This window comes from Crinia signifera, chromosome 1 (assembly GCF_055691185.1).
Source record: "Crinia signifera chromosome 1, ASM5569118v1, whole genome shotgun sequence".
In the NCBI taxonomy this organism is placed as follows: Eukaryota; Metazoa; Chordata; class Amphibia; order Anura; family Myobatrachidae; genus Crinia; species Crinia signifera.
Window position 1 is genome coordinate 309,120,293 of NC_139217.1, and position 15,783 is coordinate 309,136,075.

Consider the following 15,783-nt stretch of genomic DNA (forward strand, 5'->3'; position numbering starts at 1 on the left):
GTCTTTAAAGGTACAGTTGTCGGCATTATAGTAGCCCTAACATGTTTCGCTGTGACCTCACCTTTGATAAAGCCGTGAGGTCACGGCGAAACATGTTAGGCAGCACTTGCTTTTATTGAACAAGGACTGGGAAGAATCTTCAACTCTGCCTACTGCCCCCCCCCCCCCCCCCCCCCCTGCTACCTGATACTCTCCTGGAAGCTTCCCTTTCATTGCCACCCTCCGGAACCCAGTTTTATTCTTATCTCCCAGTTGGGAGTCATCAACCTGCATTCTGTGGATATCCAATATCGCACCATCGTGAGGACCCTTCATTCTGAAGGTAATCAGATCTTCCTCCAGCGAGAAAATTGACCACAGTCTTCATTCACTACTGGGATCAGCGCAACCTAGTGAGGACCCCAATTCTTGGGAACCAGACCATCCTCCAGCGTCTCCTATTACCATCTAGGACGGCAACTTGCCAACCACCAATTCGGTAGTGCACTATCCGGAGAGAAAAAAACTCCCCCTTATTCCAAGGGATACAAAGGCAGCTACGCAGAGACATAAGTATTGTCTTCCTCGTCCTATTTATTATATATGTAAGTTTTTATTATTGTTTTTTGTTACCGACATAATATTATTGTCTTGTCACAAATTGCTTGTTTTTTAATTAATATTTTATACATATTAAAATTGTGATATCCAATTGATCCACTTAGCGCTCCACCTTTTTTTCCCACTTTTGTATCCACAAGAGGGCTTTACACCCCTCAAGTAGGAGCAGCTTAGCGACACACCCCACAGGGCGCCTATTTCTACTCTGAGTTTCCAATCTCGAGTATACCTCCCATTCTATTGAGTTTCAGAGTTGGGCTCCTTGTCCTGTTTTTTTTTGTTTTTCATGACGACAGTGCCTAAGTTTTTACCGAAGGTGGTGTCTTCATTTCATTTAAACAAGAAGATTGTACTCCCAGTGTTTTCACTCCTGAAGGGACAAAAATAGGGACAAGTTAAGGAAACTGGACCGGGTTCACGCCTTTTCGAATATACGTTGAAAGGGTAAAGGACATCAGCAAATCTGATTTGCTTTTGGTTTTATATGACGTACATAAGAGAGGGTGGCCTGCTTCTCAGCAGACCATTGCCAGATGGTTAAGGTCAGTATACCTACACCAAGGTAGGTAGACCTATTCCTTCCTGGATTAATGCCCATACCACCAGGTCAGTTGCTTCCTCTTGCTGTGCGTCATGGGGCTACAGTGGATCAGTTGTGCAGGGCTGCCATCTGGTCTTCTGTTCATACCTTTACCAAATCCTACAGGTTCCATGAGAACTGTAAGCCTGAGCATACCCTCCGAAAGGACCGGCTCATGAACATCCCATGGTAGAGCTGTGCCACCAGGATCGACGAAAGAGAAAAGGGGATTTTTGTAAGAACTTACCATTTGAATCCCTTTCTGAGTCCATCCTGGTGACACAGCGATCCCTCCCTTACGCTCAGAAACTATACCATTCATGCATTGTCATGTTATTGGTTATACTGATTGTGCATAATAAAATGTTCAGGCATTGTACTGAGTAATGTATTCCAGTATGCTTTAGAAGTTGAAGTTAGGAACTCTGGGATGCAGAAGGGAGAGGAGCCTGCTCTCAAAAGAAGTCAGCAAACAGATAGGGCTGGCTTCATCCTTGCAGGGCTGGCGTTTCTAACGCCAGCCCCACCATCACGCCAGCCCCGCCACGGGGCGTGCACGCACAAGACGCTCGCGCGCCCCCTAAACAACGGAGCCTGCCTCCGGTCCCCGCCGCCTCCCCCGTCGTCGCTGCCCGTGGCCCTCACCACCCCGAGCGCCCCCCTAACCCTCCCCACCTCCCTAATGCGGAGACGGACAGGGACATGCAGCGTCCCCGCCGAGAGACTGGGACGTGCGTGCGTGTGAGACGCACGCACGTCCCAGTTCAGTGTAGCCCCTGCCGCCAGCGCTCGTCAGCAGGGAGGGTCTGGCGAGCCCCGGCCAAGGATGGCAGGGGCCCCATCTGTAGGTACCTTGCTCCTGCGGACCCTCCTACATCCCATGGTAGAGCTGTGTCACCAGGATGGACTCGGAGAAAGGGATTCAAACGGAAAGTTCTTACAAAAATCCCCTTATCTGATATTCTGGCAAAATTAGGTATCTCAATCAGGGTGACTGTAAAGACAGAGGCACTTATATGTCTACATGCCCCCCCCCCCCCAGTGGCTGCTCCTCTGAAATTGCCACCAGGTCTCCCAACTGCCACTTGCTGAGTAGGGGCTTCCAATCACTGGTGGCCACAGTGATCGGGATACACTGGGGGAGGATCCGAGAGTCCGGAGGATCCGAGAGTCCAGAGGGCCCGAGTTCTCTCTGAAATTGGCAGCTGCTGGATGATTACCTTCCTAAGGCCGCCCAGTGAGCCTTTCTGACTAGTCGTATCAGTGAAAGCTCCAGCTTGATGTGGAGTATCTGATGCAACTACCCCAAGCTCCTGTCACTGTTCTGTATAATGTGGTGTCACCCACAGTAACTCTGGGAGAAGGATTTAACATACTGTAGTACAAAATTCTAATGTTTACAAAAAACTTTCCATAATCACTATACAAAATAACTGCTGAAACTTTGTCATAATTGCAGGGTGTTTTGAAGTATGGAGTTGCTACTCACAACATGATCCCTGAAGGCTACGACTTTGGTATGTCTACTTTTAACTGACATTTTGGACAGCGAGAGTTGGCAAAAAATACAGTGAATAAAAATAAAAAATCAAGGTATAGCTATTTGCCATCACAATGTAATTGAAAGATCTCTTTCTATTTTATCATGGCCCAGATATAATCAACCTTCAATTTCTAAGCATTTGCAGATAAATAGTTATATAAATTTGAGACGTTGAGTCGTTATTGCCTGGTGATATTTTTTTTTACACTTTCTGCTCATGTAATCTTTTGAAATGTAATAATAGGGTAGTTATTGATGTTTGTCATATAGCGTCAAAGCTTCAGATATTTCTTAGCACTGATCTCTTGGACAATGAGATTATAAATGAAATGTGCTTTAAAATGTGGTAGATGTTAGTGTTTAAGGTTATTTGTGTACCATTTAGATTAGAAAAAGTACTTTTGTTGAATTTGTTGAATCCAAATGCTTGGAAAAGCTTTTAGTATCATTATCAAATAAGTGTATTTATGTTTTTTTCTTCTTAGTATTCCGTCCCATTTCTGGAAGGGCAAAACTTCGTATGAACCCACGTTCAGATTTTGATTTTTCTTCACCAAAATTAGATCTGGATGTAAATCTTCAAGACATCGCCATTGAATTTCATAAACCACAGGTGAGGATAAAGCAAATTCCTTAAGTATACCTGTGGTAATTTTCAAAGAGTACAACAAAATATCATTAAATTAATTCAGAATTTACATATTTGATGCACCTGTATGTCCCTGAACACCAACCTAAGATCTGAAATTCTTTTCCCTTAGCCTATATTTAGGCGTTTTTAAGGGGATGTAGTGAGAATCCCTTTGGACACAGTTCCATCAGTAGCATCTTGATGGTCAAAATCCTGGCCATATTATGGTTAGACCGATAAAGGGGTTGGTTAGGGTTTGGCTGTGGGAGGGGTGAGTTAGGGTGCCGGAAGCCGTGGATTAGGGTTTCAATACTCAACAATGTTTAACAGGATTTTGACTGTTGGGATGCAGCTTCCGAGATTGTAACCATTGGTCCCCTCCGGGATATCGTAACCAACCACATTGCCATTAGGAGATACAGTAACCACTACCTTTAACTTAAGTACTTTTGCACAAGGGACCAGTGTTACCTCTAAGCTGTGCGCACGTGCGCGCGCACACACCTTGAGGAGCGTGCGCACAGACATTACAACTGAGCGCACAAAGCAGAAGTGGTTCCTTTTTGCAGTTGTGGACTCAATTAATGTGTGTTTCACCCATTAACTACATTGTGTACTGTATTTTGAATGTTTAAATGTTTAATATCATATTGAAGTAAAGTTAACACAAATGCTGAATGTAATTTTCCAGTTATATATAAGTGACGCACAAAAATTTTAATTTCATTCCAAAGTTGCACAGCCAAAATCTTTAGCCGCACACAGCCTTCGTAAAATTAGAGGGAACATTGCAAGGGAGCCTCTTATTTCATATAAATTTCCTCTTGCAAAGAACCTCTTTTACCAAAGCCTCACATTGCACAGACCCATCCACTGTATTGCAGTCTGGATACTCTTTAGCCTCACAATTTTCCCACATAAAATTTTTTGTAACATGGTCCTTTGGTGCAGAATCTTTTAAGGCCTTTCAGAGCTAACACTGTCTATGTGATCAAATAGACTCTTAAGGCCCCCATACACTGGTCGGATCAGTTTGCCCTTGAGATCCCTTGATGTGCCACCTTTACATAAAATAAATTGCATGCAGTTTATTGCATTTCATACTGCCGGGGAGCTGCTGCTGTGGCGGGCAGCGGGATCCAGCCCACTGGTGGTGGTGGCAGGGGGTGGGTAGCTCCTAGTTCCGGGCAGTGGGGTCCATCCAAGCAGCAGCAGTGGCTGAAAGCTTGTAGCCGCATTTTGCCAGCGAAGGGGCTTGATGTGGCTGATGAATATTTTTAAATGACTGGCCGGAGAATTCTCTCTGCCAATTAACGTCCAGCCAGTCATTTCAAAATATTCATCCTGTCCTGCCACGCGGCAAAATGGCTCTACAAGTTCCCAGCCACCACTAGAAGCTGGCCACCCCCCCCCCCCCCGCCACTAGGAGCTGCCTGGACCACGCTGGTCAGGTGGCCAGCATATCTGATCACCGGCTCAGGTCCAATGCGCACAGTCCCGCGCATCGGAATTGAGGGGATATCAAACGGACGATTTCATGGCCCGATTTTGTTGGAATCAAATAAAATCATCCCAAATCGGCTCAGTGTATGGACACCTTTTAGGAGTAAATTTACTAAAGCTTCTAAATTTAAAAAGAAGTTATGTTGCCCATAGCAACAAATCCATTTCTGCCTATCATTTCTCTATTGCAGCCTAGAAAATTATAAAGAGAATCTGATTGGTTGTTATGGGCAACATCACTGTTTTTCATATTTAGAATCTTTAGTAAATTTACTCCTTGTTAAAAAACAATGGAATGCTGACTGTTGGTGAAAAGAAATACACTTAAATGAAGATAGTCACATGTAGGTACCCTGGAGATTTTAATTATCATAGTGCTGTTAGATCCAAGTTAAACTGGTTATAAAACACAGGGATCTATTTACTAAGCCTTGGATGGAGATAAAGTGGACTGAGATAAAGTACCAGCCAGTCAACTCCTAACTGCCATGTTACAGGCTGTGTTTTAAAAATAATGGTTAGGAGCTGATTGGCTATTACTTTATTTCCGTCCTTTTTCTCTCTGTCGAAGCCTTATTAAAGAGACTCCATTATCTGGTAGCACCATAAATAGATCTAGAATTCTAGGTTATTATGTGTTTATAACTACGTGCTTTTTTTCTGTGCAGTAAAGATGTATTTGTTAAAATTAGAAAAGGCTACTTGTTTGAGGAATTATTATTATGCATATTATATTGGTTTGCATATTAACTATAAATGAGATATCTGTTTCAAATCCATTTGTAAATTACTATTTTTATTTTGGTAAAGTAGACTCTTCTGAACAACCTGCTTTCATCAGCTTTACTATAGTTTTAAATAAATAATTTATTATTAATTTAAAAAAAGACAGGTTAGTAGCACAAATAAAGAATACCAGTCTGAGGCAAAAGATGACTGGTTGGAACAAAAATCGGGTAATATCTGAATGACCATTTCTGTCCGTTTGTGAGCATTATCGAAGCAAATGGTCAACTGCCATTTTCTCCCATAAATGACCGGATTTTTGTTCCAACCAGCTAGATAGAACATTAAATCTTTAGGGGTATGGCCAGCTTTAGTTTGAGAATCCCAGTTCCAAAATCCGAGCAACAATTTGAGTCACAGTTCAACTCAAAGCAAACTTCATTAAGCAGTCAGTTAGATTGTTCTTCATCCATCAGGCAGATTCCATCATAGAGTACATCATGAACTGGAAATATGAAAGAATTCACCTATCTTCATTGTATATGAAACAGTCAGTATAAGTAGTCATATATAAAGTTACTGTACAATTGCAATATAATGACATCATGCATGCAGTGTTTATTATTTATATAGTTATTAAATAAATCCAGTCAGATCAGAAGATTACAGGAAAGTATTTGTACATCATCACCTTAAAAATATATCAGGTTGTTTGTGCCTGCCAGCATATAGTGTCAATTACAATGTTCTCTCCAGACAATGTTGTGAGCTTTGTGGACTTTAGAAGCAGTCAGGTGGGAGCAATGTAATTAACAGTTTGACTTTACCATCTGTTCACAAGCATGGATATCCCTAATATCTGGACTGTTGGGGTACCCTGAGAACCGCAATTTGGAACCACTGCACTAAAGTTATGCTGCTAAGCATCCCAGACTTCAGTTCCACCTTAAGGTCACACCACACCAATAAAATAGCATTATACTGCATGTGAGCTACAAATAATTGCTCGGTATTCTTGTTTCTGAAAACTTGATCCAGTAGCATGTAGGAAGACTAAATATTTTCATTGATTTTGTTTTCTATTTTTTGCTAATATTATTATTGAAGCAATTATTTGATTGTTATGTTTTGATTGTTTTTTAGTATCACAGTGTCATGGAGCTTCTTGAGTCTATCGACATTATGTCTAGAAATTTGCCATATAGAAAGTTCCGACCAGATTTTTGTGTTCACAATAATGCCAGGAAATGGTAAGTCAAATCAAACTGTAGAAACAAAGGACCTTATTCTGCTCCGTTGGTAGCCAGCGGTCGTTCGTATAGGGACCGTTATTTGTTGTATGCGCAGACATGTTGTTCACTGGGTGCATGCACCCAAGGCTGCAGCCGAGGGGCGTGGGGTGTCAGATGCCCGCCCATTTCCTCCCAAGGGTGCATGCAAATCTAAGTGACCTCAGAGTCACTTAGATCTGCATGCACGTTCCACATTATTTGATGGTCGGCAACCATGGAATAATGTGTGTGTTCGCCCACGGGCTGTGAATGGATGTGTATGTTAAACATCCATTCGCAGGCCTTGCGCGCCGACTCACGATGCGAGGGGGGGTGGGCGTACCACCATTCGCAGGACGGTTCTGGTTGACTCGCAAGCATGTGAATTTGCATCTGAGCGAATCAACCAGAATAACCCCCATAGGCTTCCTCTGCAATACAAGCACCAGAAAACTAGTAATTTGCATGTCTTAAGCTGGGTACAAAGTGGAAAAATATTTTCAGAATTTGCTGTATTACAATGTGCATTTTGTTTATGCACAATATTGCACTCCCGTGGGTTGCAAACCATATCTTTTGGTTTCCTGTGCTGCCCAACTGAAAGGTATCTTATGTGGTGCTGTGCATGTTAACCCTTTGCAATTCAGTCTGGTTTAAATGTTTTAATTTATTGGTATTTTTATTTTGGTTCAAAAATGGTCTAAACTGAATGTTGAATGATGTTAATGTTCTTATTTTAAAGTGGCTCACCATTGGATCAGCTGCTAGCGCTAGGGTATGCATTAGAAAGGTTGCATGTTTTGGTGTACTTCCAATTCACTTAAATATTTATAGCTACAAATGAATTTGTGATTGTTTTACAATCTTAATTTATGGTTTTATTTCAGAAACAGTTGTGGGTATTGATACATAAAATATTGCTGTTGTGGGAACCAATGTTATATTGCAATCTAATAATACAATGGCAGTATATCTAGTTAGTGGCCAGATAAATAGACTTATCCATTTATCTGTTATACTCAATAATGGATTTGTCAACCCAAAGCTTTAAAGTCTAATTCTGAGGTACAAATGAAATCTATCAGCCGGCTATAAATATACTGAATGTTTAGTGATTGATTCCATTTTTCCTATTGGAGTAAACTCTTTATGTAGTAATGCAACTGATGTAACATATTTTTCAGTTGTAATTCTAATTCAAATAGTGCCATGACCTTTTATAACAACCCATTGGATGACACTGGATTATTAGGGTTATATAGTCGCTTTCAGAAAGTTTAAATTTTAAAATCTATTTTTTCCTTTTTATAATATCTCCCTTTTCCATATCCCCATCCTGCTAGACAGCTGAAAGGTGAATTCCTTTGGCAGCTGATTGTCCAAGTCAGCTTGGAATTGCTGTAATTGGTGTAAACCAACTGCTGATTAGGAGTTTGTTTAAGATATTAGTTGGCAATGCACCCAAATCTGACTCCAGACACATTCCAGTTAAGGTAAAATAATCTAAATTCTGAACCTGTCATGATTTTTGTGGATTCTTTTGGACTTGTTGCCAGTCCAAAGGGCAGGGCATGAAAATGAATCGGTAAGCCTGAACCATTTAATTGATTGGCACTGGTTATCCACTTAGATAGGTGAGCGATATTGTCAGTGATTCCCTGGTAAATGATATAGCGCATACACACAGAATGATATAGTTAGCAATATCATTCAGTGACGACAACCACCAGGAGCGCCCATCGCTAACAATATTGAGAGTACACACTAGACTTTATGAATGATATATCATTAACGATACCATTATCATTCTTATTGGAATCGGTTTTCTAGCTCCGTCTTTCTAACTTCTACCTAAAACCACCGACTTCTTCAGGCTGCCATAGACAAGTTATTGGAGGCCCGGGTTATCGTGCCAGTTCCTTTTCACCAAAGACATAGGGGGGTTTTATTCCAGTTTTTTTCTGATTCCCAAATCAGATGGAACTGAGACCAATCTTGAACCTGAAGTCACAATCTCCAGGTATTCAGTTTCATGATGGAATCTTTACTTGGCATTCCATCAGTAGTCATTCCAACAATGATTCGAGCACGCAAAGCCATTACTTCCAAACATTATTATCCTATCTGGAAGGCTTATGTCTTGTGATGTGAGAAAAGACATCTTTCATCTGTGACTTTTTGGTTTCTCCATCATCTGCAGTTTCTCCACTAAGGATTAGAAGCGAGTCTTGCTTCTCCTTCAGATGTTAGATCTTTTCTACAGAGCTACAGCCACCTTTTCTACTGCCTATGGCTCGGTGGGATCTCACTCTAGTACTGCAGTACCTGCAGTCCCGACTTCTTGAACCACTCAAATCTGTAGATCTCAAGTATCTATCTTGGAAGGCAGCTTTGTTACTGACCCTCGCATTGGCTGGGTGAATGTCTGAATTGGGAGCCCTCTCCTACTTTTATCCTTATCTGATCTTTCATGAGGACAGGGCTGTACTTCAAACTTGTCCGAATTTTATACCTAAAGGACGGTTTCTATCCGTAAGAGGGATGCTTTTTTTGTTCTGTATGATGCAAATAAGTGAGGTTGGCCTACCTCAAAACAGAACTTGTCTAGATGGATATGTTTTACAATTCGTCAGATGTACACTGCAGCCTCACTGATGGTTCTGGTATCAGTATTGGCTCATTCCACCCGTTTAGTGTGTCCCTCTTGGGTTGCTTCCCGGGGAGTTTCAACTTCCCAATTGTGTCCTGCAGTTACTTGGGCTGGCAAGTACTCTTTCATAAGGTTCTATCGGTTTGATACTTTGCGGCTCCTGAATCTCTTTTCGGCCGCCCAGATTTGCAAGACTCATCACTCTCCCGCCTGTGTGAGGGACTCTGGAAAGTCCCCATCTTAATGACTACTCCAATGTCCGCTATAGATGAAAGAGAAAACAGTATTTTGGTACTTACTGATAAATCCCTTTCTCTGATTCCATAGGGAACGCTAGACGTCCACCCTGCACTGTTCGTAGGCCTTCTGCCTGAAAGCTGGTTGTGCTTAAATTGATACTGTGTTCTGGGTTGCAGTTGCTTGCAAGATTGTTTTATTGTTTAATTTAATTAATGTGTGTTTCTGTTTCATGTTTAAGACAGCATGCCCTTTAATGTTACTTCACTAGGTACTGGAAAAGTGGTAACCTTAAGCAATCACAATTTTGTGGCATCCACCAAAGATGTATTCACTCATTTATCTCTGTACTTCTTAGTTAAGCATAAAGTGTTTGGTGTAGTCCTGACATGTAAATCAGTTAAGTGGGTGTCTAGTTTTAGGTAATACCATTACTATAACCTGTTTGACACTTGCTGCCCACATATGGGAAAATAGATGGTTCTGTTTGAAGTCAATGCCACCCGAAGGCCACAACGTTACAGAACTTCATAGATGACAGTGGACTGTGACAGATTGTTTTTTTGAACTCTGTGAAAGTGAGCAATCGGGCTTTGGGTAACAGGCAGGTGGAGGGTAAAAATGTACAGATAATTAATGGGTGACTTTCTCTGTGAGCCGGGTATTGATCTAAATCATGTAGGTGCTAAGTTGCTTATACATTTCATTAATAACTATTTTACACCATGCTTGAGCTTTGTTAGAATAATTTATTACAAATATATGCAGGAACATAATTGATATTGTTATGTTTTATATAAAACAGGTGGAATTATGCTATAACTGGTATTCTGGAAGTTAATGTAAAACCTCGCCTCCATATGTGGTCGTGGCACCATATTCGGAAACACAGACAGCAGGTTAAAAGATACAAAGAGTTGTACAAAGCAAAGATAACCTCAAAGAAACCGGCTGAGGACGTTGTTCGGATGACAGAGGTAATTTTTCCCTCCAAAGTACATTTACTTGCTATTCACACACTGATATCAGTGTGTAAAAGTATGGCTTTGTATTATCACAGGAGCATGAAAGAACACTGGACCTTTTTTGCATCACTCTAGCAAGGCAACAAGCAGAAATGGAGGTAATAAAGGGCTGTTTTTTCTCTGAAGGGACAGACATTTTACATGATTTTCTTGCCTTTTTTATTACAATGGCATAACACATTTCTGTTGTGTATAGTAGGTCCGCATTTTTTGTTTATGATAAGTATTGCCTTCTTTCTGGAAGAGTATGCCATCATAAAGTCGACCACTATTGGTCGACATGGTCAAAAGGTCGAAATTAGTTTTTCACACTTTTTTCCTCAAGAAAAGGATTTGTCTGTACCTTACCATCCCAGTGGACGTGGGGAGACATAATAGTTTGCCGAACGCAGCGAGGCACTGTGTCGGAACCATGCGAGGGTGCGCCGTACACTTGCGTCAGTATAGACGCAAGAAAAAAACATCTTGACCTTTTGCTTAAGTCAACCTTTTTTCATGTGTTGACCTACTATTTGTCGACCAATAGTGGTCGACCGAATGACTGTTGACTTGAAATTTGTGGACCTAGCAATCCATACCCATCTGGAAGCCTATAGTACTTGGTGAAAAGGTAAATAGCTTTTGTAAATTTTGTGAATTTGTTACAATTTATTATACATGACTGTGTAAAAGTGAAAATTGTACACATATTCCACCCACACCAGCTTCAAAGCATGTTGTCATTTTACTGTTCAGGCAGCCAAGGCTGGTCTTAAAATATTCAGGGAAGGTGCAAAAGACGAGGACAGCAACTCAAAAGGATGGTTTGGCTGGATGTGGGGCTGGTCTGGAGAGAGCACAGAAAAACCTGTAGAAGCAAAATCTGGAAGTAAGTGTGCTCCAAATACAATACCCATCTTTTTATGTGTACAGGGCTCACATGATGTTGCTACCTATATTTGAGTAAATGTTAATTTTGTTTGTTTTGTTACTGGATGTCCTCCATATATTCTTTGAAACTTTTAGTAAATTGCGATCTATCTATTGCTTTTTTTTTTTTTTTTGTAAATTGCAATCTATTGTTATTATTTCAAGCAAAATGGTTTCCAGTCCACACCTGAGATATAATCAATTAACTGATTCATGCACATATCCCATACTCAAGTGTTTTGGCAAAAATTAATGTGCCCTGGAGAATTATGTAAACTTGGACATTCACTTTCACAATGAAGGGTGTGGACTATTGTTTCAGGCTGTATTTTTATTGAGCTAAAAGGGTTACATAATGCTATAAAAGGGAAATAAATGTACAAAAGTATAATAAATATATATATATATATATATTTATATAAATAGTCTTTTGCAGCTATCTGTATCTAGGCTTGCTAATTGCAGAATTCACTTACGTAATATTTGGCCTTACATGCTCGTAGATTTGTTAAAGGGACATGAAGAATACTGTAGAATTAATTCTCTTCTCAACTCATAAACCATTACCAAGGTAAAATTACAAAAAAAAGATTACAAATAGACAGGAACTGAAGTACATACAAATCTCAGAAAAATAAAAAGTCAATAACATTTCAGAACCTAACACTTACACAAATAACTTAGGAAGCCGTTGTGGAGGATTGCACAAAGAGTATATACAGCAGGCACGTCCAAACCCAAACTATGATCCACCAGCTGTTGTGAAACTACAAGTCCCATCATACCTTGACACTGTTTTGCTATTAGGGAATGCTAAAACTAACTATGGCAAGGTATGCTGGGATGTGTAGTTTCACAACAGCTGGATGGCCACGGTTTGGACATTCCTGGTATACAGGGTCACCCCAGCTTATGGCTGAATCCCCAAGAGGAGAACAACATACATTGAGGGAGACTTGTTGCTATAACTATGCAGATTCACTCTCCCCTCTGTCAGCTTTTTAACTAGATCAATGCTGGACACTGGACCCTTTCATAAATGAACCCTTTATTCCTAAGTATCTGTAACTTAAGCTGACCATACATGTATAGGATTTGGGCCTTTTTCACAGACTTTGACAGATCAGGCTGAGAAATCGGGTGAAAAGTGGCAAATCATATGTGTTACCTGTGCGCATCAGATTAGAGCTGGGGATCGCAAGTGCTGCACTAAGGATTTGTTGGATCCCGCAGAACTTGCTGGAATCGCATACGATACATTGTATGCAAAAATAGCGCATATGGTGTATCATATGCGATTCTGTCGCCCGGGAAGCTTGCATCGCATCAACAAATGTCAAGACTTACTGGGTGGTTCAAGGTAGATCGCATGAAATTTCTCCCACTGGAGACATGTATGTTGAGGAGGGAAAAATAGCCCACTGACCTCTCCCTGGAGGTAAAACTCCTGTTGGAATGTCTACCATCCTCAGGTATATTGGGGGGGTCCTGGATATGAAAATCCTTAGCTTACATCCTAGAGAGACCTATTTATCCATGATGTTCACAAGCTATTAATCCTTTTAATGGGCTCTACACACGGGGAGACATTCAGGCATTTTCTGATCGATTTTACCAATTTGCTCAGTAAATGGCTGAAGACGCATGTAAATCGCTGTGTGTGTGTGTAGACTACACAGCAATTTAAATGCCTGGCCAGCTGGTCTGAATCTGGCGGAGATTAATAACCTTCACGCAGGTTATTAATCAGTCGGTGCCGGTGTTCTCAATGGAGAACACTGACCCTGACACCCTGCTCAGCACACAGCGCTCTGCAGCGCTGTGTGTGCTGAGAGAGACCAAGCATTCTGAGTGAAGTAGCTTCCTCTGATCGCTTGTTGGTCTATTTGTAGGGCCCTTTAGTGAAATGAACCAATCTTTTACATTCAATTACATATAGAGGATGATTCTAATTTAATCACTCCCCTGCTTGTTCGCACAGAGAAGAGATTTTTAGAGGCTGCACATAAGCATTTATGCGCACATGTAGCCTCTGTGTGTGTCAGGGGCACGGCAAGTGTATTATTCACTGGGCGCTCACACACAGCAGTGCGGGCATGGGGCAGCGGGCCATCGCCGCGCCCATGGGAATGCCCAGCGGAAGTCAGCAGATGTCAGCTTCCCTCCCGCTTCCGGCACAGGGCACTCGCAGATGTAAGACACCATAGAGGTGACTTACATCTGCGCGTGCTTGCAAAATCATTCGATGGTCGGTGACCATCAAATGATTTTGCCCCCGCGCGCAAGCTGCGAATAGATGTTTATGCAAAACATCCATTCACATGTGTGCAGGTGCAATCTGTTGCGGTGGGCGGACCTTCGGCGGGCAGCGTTTTCATGACCCACAATGCTTTGAATTTCGCAACTTTGCGGGTCAACCTGAATGAGGGCCATAATACACTTCTGATGCTTCTGTCTACATGTATATACAGATTCTCCATCACACACATAATTTTGATATTCTTTTAATATCCTCCTATTCCAATAAATATCATGTATGCATTTTATATGGGGCAGGTGTAAAATGTGCAGAGACATCTAGATTGATGAGAGACATGCCCAAAGTAAAATTATAGAGCTATCCATCATTTGTGTGCTACATGCAAAAGTAGCCAATATTTACCTCGCATGCAAAAATAAGAAATGTATTTACACCCCTTGCATTGCAATATGGTTGGTTCAGGTGCAGAGTTTTTTATGTTTTTTTGCATTTGCTTCTAGCTCAGAATCAGCCCCTCTGTGTTTAATATTATTATTGATGTCTAAAATAATGGATATGGTAATTATTATCCAGAATGCTTTAGAAAAATACTGCTCTCCTCCCACACTCTTCCCCTGGCTTTTCACTTCTCATTAATTGTTTAGCAGTGCTTCTCAGTAGTTATAGCTGTAAGTGCTTAGGGAGCATTTATGCGTTTGTGACATTATTAATCTTTTATTCTTTCTTCCTTGTTTACGGAAGTTTCTAATTAATGTTTCCTGAATGAAAGTCCCATTACTGTATACTAGCTGTTTGTTTTGCAAAACATTGAGTGGTGCCAGTAGCTTCACTGGATAGAAATTATGACTGTTCTAGATTGTAAAGTGATTATGGTTTTTGTAAGGTCTTGAAGAACTCATGACACCTGAAGAAAAGACAAAGCTGTATGCAGCAATTGGATACAGCGACACAGCTGTGGACCCAACTCTACCAAAAACAGTAAGCACGTTATAACTATAATGTGACTACCAAATATGTGTCTGCAATTGTTAAGAAAAAAGTATGTTAAAACAGTAGCCTTTTTTGTGGACCATCTCTTGTTTGTAGCAAACATACATCCAGTATCTGTATAAATGGGAAATCCCTTTCAGTGGGCGCACAAGACAGTTTTTGTAAGCTATTATTAGAGTCCCTATGTAGAGATGGGTGTAAATATTGGCACACACCTATTCAATGCGGCAGTGAATCGGCAAAAGCAGAATCGAATTCGGCAATTTAGCTGTCATTTTCACCAAGGCAAATTCAACTTTTTTAAATTCTGAATCTGCCGTGGAGAAAACGGACGATAAATTGTCGATAGCAACTATTAGCGTCGAAAACTGCAGATATTTCCGACTTTTATAAGTATCAGCTCTGATTGAATATCGCCCCATATTACCATTGACAGCATGCTCCTGGATGGTCTGCGTTATCTTGTTTGTCAAGGAATTTGAGGCAGTTCAAGGGAAATTGACATTGCATCGTTTGCGGTGTCATCTAATGTGTACCCAGCTAAGGACAATTTATTTCATAATAGAACTCTTAAAATGTAGCAACATAACACACTAAGCTAAAACATGTTCTGCTGCAAGTTTGGGGTTGGAGGGGGCATTGACACTTGAGTGTGAGCAGAAGCCTTATTTCTAAAAAAAAAAAAATATTGTGGGCAAAAAAACATTAGTTCTTCTTAAATATGTGGTGCTATAATGTGTCTGTAGAGATATAGATATATAGTATATGTTTATATACCAATAAATATATCAGGGAGTGTAATGGTGTGTACACACGGGTACAATCAGCATGAGATTTTGACTATATAGTCAAAATCGT

The 15,783-nt window shown here is 40.9% G+C and overlaps 1 protein-coding gene across 1 annotated transcript in view; it reads left to right on the forward strand.

The window, feature by feature from the left end:
• The window catches only part of VPS13A (vacuolar protein sorting 13 homolog A), a 226,647-nt gene that overhangs the window by 44,450 nt on the left and 166,414 nt on the right, over positions 1 to 15,783 (forward strand). The window contains exons 10-16 of the mRNA XM_083186138.1: positions 2,640 to 2,697; positions 3,209 to 3,336; positions 6,727 to 6,833; positions 10,547 to 10,718; positions 10,802 to 10,864; positions 11,502 to 11,634; positions 14,819 to 14,913. Coding sequence (XP_083042264.1) covers positions 2,640 to 2,697; positions 3,209 to 3,336; positions 6,727 to 6,833; positions 10,547 to 10,718; positions 10,802 to 10,864; positions 11,502 to 11,634; positions 14,819 to 14,913 — 756 coding nt within the window. The remainder of the gene's footprint in view (positions 1 to 2,639; positions 2,698 to 3,208; positions 3,337 to 6,726; positions 6,834 to 10,546; positions 10,719 to 10,801; positions 10,865 to 11,501; positions 11,635 to 14,818; positions 14,914 to 15,783) is intronic.